This window comes from Camellia sinensis, chromosome 14 (genome assembly GCF_055761805.1).
Source record: "Camellia sinensis isolate YWXY chromosome 14, ASM5576180v1, whole genome shotgun sequence".
Lineage (NCBI taxonomy): Eukaryota > Viridiplantae > Streptophyta > Magnoliopsida > Ericales > Theaceae > Camellia > Camellia sinensis.
Genome location: NC_138974.1, coordinates 78,525,924 through 78,532,982, shown reverse-complemented (window position 1 = coordinate 78,532,982; position 7,059 = coordinate 78,525,924). Strand labels below are relative to the sequence as shown.

The 7,059-nt window shown below is 37.8% G+C and overlaps 1 protein-coding gene across 1 annotated transcript; it reads right to left on the bottom strand.

Annotated features, from left to right (window-relative positions):
• Positions 1 to 4,015: 4,015 nt before the first annotated feature.
• Positions 4,016 to 6,769, bottom strand: LOC114276742 (high affinity nitrate transporter 2.4). The gene is made up of 3 exons (XM_028218556.2): positions 5,852 to 6,769; positions 4,897 to 5,012; positions 4,016 to 4,815 (listed from the first exon to the last, which is right to left on the bottom strand). Exons 1-3 carry the CDS (start codon positions 6,662 to 6,664, stop codon positions 4,146 to 4,148), a joined length of 1,599 nt encoding a protein of 532 aa, XP_028074357.2. The 5' UTR covers positions 6,665 to 6,769; the 3' UTR covers positions 4,016 to 4,145.
• Positions 6,770 to 7,059: the final 290 nt, after the last annotated feature.

Below are 7,059 nucleotides of genomic sequence, written 5' to 3'. Positions count from 1 at the left end.
TCATATGTGGTACATCCATTAGCATAACAGTAACAGTAGGCCTTAAAAGACCGAACAGTAATGATGGCCATCAGTCAGTAAACAGTAGTGGCTCCACGAGGGAACCGACAGAGATCTCTGTAACAGTAACAGTACAGTAAACCGTAGGTACTAAGGATGCCACAGTATAGTTCAGAAATAAAGGACATACATTCATTCAGTAATACCAGTTCAGTAAACAGTTCAGTTCAGTATTCAAAAGATAAGCAGTTGAACATATCTTTACACAATTGTTACTCACAGAGTTCGGGCTACAGTGTGCTAGAGCGTGTCTCCCCAGTCACCAACCCTACACAGTTAACAGGTTGAACACACTAAGCTACATAGTTGGGAAATCTCATAACTTAATCCCTAATTTGCCTCGGTGTGTTCTACATCTATATCCTCATTAAGATGCCTTAAACTAGGCCTAAGAATGCCTAGGATGGGATGAGGATGCAAAAATACACTTAGAAAACATTTTGCAAACTTTGCTGAAAATAGGAGCCTCGCTCGAGCGTGACTTTCTCCGCTCGAGCGTAAGTCCAAAATCAAAGGATTCGCTCGAGCGAGAAATCCTTCGCTCGAGCGGTCTGCAAAACAGTAAAAATACTGGATGCTGAGATTTTACGCGCGATGGTCGCTCGATGGTCGCTCGAGCGGATCCCTGGACAAAGGTGCTCGCTCGAGCGGGGAATCCTTCGCTCGAGCGAGGAAGCCAAATCTGGAATTTCCAGATCTGCCTTCCAAGCTCAAACCAAGCATTCTACCACTCCAGACTCGACCTCTTGGGCCCAAATTCTGGAAAACATAACTAAATTCAAGGTATAACAAGTTTCAAAGCTCAATTTATGAATTCAAGCCCCAAAGGTGAGTCAATTAAAACCATATTCAAACCCATTTTCAAAAATATGAAGAACATGCAAACATGCATGGATTCAAACCAAATTCAATCTTCAAAGCTTGTTCAAATGGACTCATTTCTTCAAGAACATGATGAAATCATGGAGTATGACCAAAAGATGGACATGCATGTAACCTTTTGCCATGAAAACAACTCAAACATCTACATTACAAACATGCATGCATGAAATGAGTTCCAAATCAACAACAATGAACCAATTCTAGACTTGAATCACTAGAGGCTCAAGAATCTTGCATGAATGAGCTTAAACACAACAAATAGGGGTTGAATTCCTTACCTAGAGCTTTAGTTACAAGGTGAGGAAGCTAAATTTGCAACCTAAGTTCCAATTCCTTCAATTTCCAAGCAATTCACAAGGTAGAACTCAATTCCTCTCCCTGTCCCTCTCTTGGTCGGTTAAGCTCAAGAAATGAGCTGATGAAATGCTCTGATTGAAGTGTATACAAGACTCAAGTGTGTGTATTTGAGTGGACCACTAAGGGTGGCAATTCGGTAATTAAACCAAACTCTTTAATTAGCTTATTTTAATCTAATTTAATCGTACCTAATCAGTTTTCAGATAATTGTACTATAAAATCACATAAATTATGAGGGTCATGGAACATCAATCAGTTTCTAATTCGGCCGCCGACAAGGCCTTCAATTAGCAGTTTAAACATATAAGCATGAACAGATATTCATACAATCAAACAGATAGAATGCAATTTAACTAACATATACTCAATCAATTCGGTTTCCAATTTCAGTCAGTCAGTTCAGTACTTTTAATCAGTTCAATTATCAGTCAGTTATCAGTCATTATCAATTCCGTTTAACAGTAATCGGTGATTATCGGCAATCAATCAGTCATTAATCAGTAAACAGTATAGGGGTTGTTACAGTTTTGTTGTTCCAGAGATTTAAAAGCACTCCATAGCAACACAGCCAAACACATCTTTCTTGTTCAATGACCATTCCTTTTTTTCCATTCCTTGACTGATTCACACCACTCCTTAATCCAGCCACTCATCATATGCCGAGTTTTTCTTTCTTCTCTTGAGCTGATTGAAAAGATACAACTATATCCCTTCCACCTGCTTTTGTGACTTTAACAGTCCTCACCTCACTCTTAGTTAATTCTTTCCTAAAATCCTCCTCCGAGCATTTCGGTTTCAGCCAAACAATTGCACTCTCATACAACCATCCATTTCCTTCTTCATAAGCTCTTATGGTTAAACTTGTGTACTCTCTCCTCCTCCCTTTATCTACCACCTAAGTATATGATTTCTTTATATTTTTCAGATTAACAGTTGCATAAGTTGACTTTTCTTCCTTTCTTACCTCTTTGACATATGGTAATCTTGATTTTGCCCCCTGGTCCTTCTCAAAATCTGCTTGTTTTACCTTTAGTGCTCTGTTTTCACACCATAGGCCGTTTTCTTTTTGTTCTTGCATTTGTGCCACAACTGGGCAATCGTATCTTACAAATCCAAATCTTGATCGTGTCTGTTTCCTCCTCTTATACGCTATGGATCCATTGATTAAGGTATTTCATCCACAAAAAGTGTATACATGCCTACTTTTTGCTCTGAGAAACCTTTTCCAATTCTTCCATGTCTGCGGAGAACTGGCTTCCAACCCCCTTCTCCCACTCTATACTTTTACTCCATGCCTTTTTTGTTGTTGTTGTTGTTGTAAGTTGTTAGGTCAAATGACATGAACAAAATATTTACATTATTTTATTATTTTATATCTATAAACGCTAATAGGCAAATATGTCATTTTAATTTGACAGGGGGCAAGTATAATTTTTTAAATGTGAAGGGAGAATTGTATTAAACAGAAATCTCAGGGTGTGTCAGTATAATTTACCCTAAAAAAATAAAATTTGTTGCTGTGATAGTAGACTTTTTTCTTTTATAAATAGGGCTAGGCTTCCATGGGGCTCACCAAAAGTATTTTTTCGATAATCCGAACCGTTCAATATGTAGAATTCGTCGAATGCTTTATCCCTACCAAAAATCACTTTGATCGGATATCAATAGCTACTTGATCCGGTCAGATTTCTGTCAACGGTAAATATAATTTTCAAAATAAATTGTTAACAAAAGTATGATTTGATCAAGCTGTTATCGATATCCAATTAATGTGATTTTTTGCAAGGATAAAGTACTTGATGAGCTCTACACATTGAATGGTTTGGATTATCGAAACAGGACATGTGGTGGGTCCTACAAGCCCAATATCACTGTTCAATCCACAAAATGGACTGGAGACTAACCTGGCCAAAATAAATATATATCAGTTTCGTGGTCTTTTTATTTTGGCTTGAAGTTTCTTGATCGACTTATTAATTAACGTTGTATTTTTTTTTATTGGCAGAAGAAAATATAATTAATTAATATTGTATTTGTTTTTATTATAAGGATTTGATAGCACTATTTGGTATCAATTAAATAAGTGCACTTATTTAAGTCGCATTATATCTTGATTTTTTTATAATTTTTTTTATAAAAAATCAAAAAGTATATTTATTTAAATTATCCCAAATAACTCCTAAGGAAATATATTGGTGAGGAGCACAAATAATAGTTTTAAATAACTTTTTTATTTTATTTTATTTTTTAAAAACTTTTTCTATCTCTATTTTTCTTTCTATTATCATACACTACTCTCACAACCAACCATACTAGAGATTCCAAAATTTTTGGTAAATTTTTTGGCCGCCTATCATTTTTCTATTACAACAGTCGTGTATGTACGGCTGCGTATGGCTGTTATGACGAAATACTGATAGAGATATATTGCAGTAAAGTCGTAGACATTGAAATACTAAAATAACAAACTACATGTTCCAGTGACAGTAGACTTTTTAGTGCTCTTTCAATCTATTTTGGTTTAAATTAATGATCCATTTATCGAATTCGTTTAGTTCAAATTCATCTGAATGGGACTCTTCTCAGAAAGAGTCTTATTAGTCCCCGTGAGTTTTCAAAAAGTAAAAATTCTTATCAAGAAGAGTTTTATCCGAATAAATTTGAGTTAACCAATTCGATAGTGTGGGTTTGTTTAATGGTCTCCACTTGCATGATATTGATTTTGATGTAGCCTGTACGGTTTTAGTATCAAATTAATATGTATCAGAATTTTAACTTTTAATTCTGATCTGATAACGTTACATAAATATTTTGATACTATTATTTAAAAACAATATTATGAAGCACTAAACATGGATTGGAGTCGACTCCGGCGGGGTTGGTGATGGTGGTGATGCATTTCTCTTCCCACGCTCCGACCGACTGTTTTCTGCAAACTTAAGACTACCATGGTGCAAACCCTTCTGTTTCTCCTCATCATTCCACTCTGCCGAGTAGTACTCTTCTTCAGTGCACTTTCCACCTTTCGATGGCGGCAAGAACATACTTCCCCACTGCGGAAAGTGCACCACCACCACCGGAAGAGTACAAGCCACCGCCATAACCCCCATCCACGTCAGCCCTCTCGCGGTGGAGTATTTTGAGCCCGAAAAGAACACTAGCTGAGTCAATCCACCTCCAAAGTTCCCTCCGGCTCCGGTTAAACCAGACAGAAGGCCCAGAGACCGCCGCGAAACAAAAGGGATTATACCATATGTTGCTCCGCACGCGGCCTGAGCTCCGATGGAGAAGAGGACCATGGCTAGTATGGCGACTGGAAGAGAATTCGCAAAGCCAAGCCAAATGCAGAAGAGTCCTCCTAGGGTTTGGAGGACCCAGAGAGTCCAGAGCCGGCCTCTCATGCCGAAGTTTTTGGCTGCTAGGTCAGAAGCGTATCCTCCGAAAGGCCGAGCCACGATGTTGGCCATGCCAAAGGTGGCTGCAATGATTCCGGCGGTGTGGAGCTTGAGATTGAACCTGTTGGAGTTAGAGGTTTTGGTTAGTTCAAGTATTTGATTTGGGGATTCTGAAACGGGAGTGAAGAAGAAGTTGGCTAACCTGTCGTAGAAATACTCTGCAATGACATTGTTTATGCATAGTTCAATGCCCATGGAATAGCCGTAGAGGAGGAAGAAAACCCAAGTTCTGTAATTTTTTACTGCATTCCAGAACACCTGAACAAGAATTAACAGTATAGCTCCATGTATGAGAGATACAGAGAGAGAGAGAGAGAGAGAGCCAGAGATGGAAAGAAAGGGAACCAGCTGGACTTTTTTCAGAGGATTAGGACTAATTCAGTTGGTCAAAATTTCTGCATCTCATTTGGTGTTATATTTTTTCTTTCTAAAGTTCTATGTTCAGCTATCCCATAACATATATATTATAGCACTTCAAGATTTTGAGTGATTCAATCGTTATAAGTGTTTTCTAAATTTCTATGTTTAGCTACCCCATAACATATATATTGTAGCCCTTTAAGATTTTCAATGATTCAATAGTTACAAGGGTTTTCCAATAAATAATGCTAGGTATCATAAAAAAAAATATCATGAAAATAATCATGAAAGATTTTTCACCATTAAATTATACTTATAAGAAAGAGAAAAGTTAGGGATCATGAAATTTTTTTCATGAAAATAATCATCAAAGATTTATGTTCCTTAGATTACTTTGATTAGTGTATGCTGCTTTATTCTAAGTATAATTCAAGTGTCACAAAACTTTCATGATTATTTTCATGAAAATTTTTTTATAATACCAAGCATTGCTATATAAGAAAACACTATACACTAATCAAGAGATAAAACATTTTCATGAAATATTTTATAATTTTTTTTTTATGATCCTTAATATTATTCTTTCCGAATTTTTATAATTAGTTACCCCTGTAATATATACATTATAGCACTTTAAGATTTTTAGTGATTCAACAATTATGAGTGTTTTGAGACGCAAAGAATGAGACAGTTAGTGTGACAGAAGAGAAGATCCCTCCTCTCTTTTAGTAACTTACCTTTGAAAACTTATCTTTGGGAACATCACCCCTCTTCTGTAGGGTACTGAGGTTCCCATCAGGCAAGTCTTGGCCAAGGACTAACACCATCACCCCTACAATCACATGAAGCCACCCTGGAATAAAGAATGCAATCCTCCAGGCAGTGAAAGGAGTGGCTCCACACAATTTAATCACATGAAAAAGAAAAGGCATTAAGAGCTGAGTGACTCCACCACCCATATCACCCCACCCAGCACTAGTCCCATTAACAAGCCCAATAATCTCACCATTAAACATGGTGCTAACCCAGTACTGGCACGACACAAACGTCGCAAGAGAGAATCCGATCATGAACCGGACAGCAACGTACCCTCCAGCCGATGACACGAACGAAATGCAAAAGACAGTTGGGGCTGCTAAGAGGTTGAGAAATGCACAGCCGTATCTTGGGCCTATGAGGTCACAGACTAGGCCCATTACGAGTCTGGAGAAGATGCTTCCGGAAACGGAGGCGACACCGGCGTTTCCAATGTCGGATCGGGTTAGGTTAAGGTTGTCGCGGATGATGGGGACGAGAGGGGCAGCAGCGAAGGTGGAGACGAAGCAGGTGAAGAAGGAGATCCATGAGAGGTGGAAGGACCTCATGTGGGGTTGGGAGAAGGAGAAGAGTTTGATGGATTTGGCTTTGTGCTCTGAATCTACTGGTAAAGAGAATTTTTTTGATGTGGGATTTGTAGGAACTAGTTGTGGTGATGGTGAGGCAATGGAGAGGGCAAAGGGTTGTTCTTGTTCCCTGCTTGTTACTACTACTCCATGCATGGAGCTTGCCATTCTCTCTCTCTTTCTTAAAAGTTATTGTTGCTGGTGTGGTTGTGGGATGGAGAGGTGCCATGGTACTTATAATGGATTTGCCGTTGACATTGTAAAAGCCAAGCCATTATAAGCCATGTTTGGTTTGTAGATTTAGCAAGGGAAAGGAAAACAAGAATATAAAAGAATTCATGGTCACTTGTTTGGACCTTACCATGGAAAACAAGAGGGAGAAAATATTTTTGAGATAATGTTGTAAATAAATTCTTCATTTTGAATGTCATTTTTTTCCCTTTTCTTTCCTTAATTTTTAATCGTATGTGAGATCTTTTCTTGATGATTCTAAATGATTCATGCTGTGAAGTTTTTTGAATTGATTATTTATGAAAAAATTAAAATTCATCGAACAACCACAA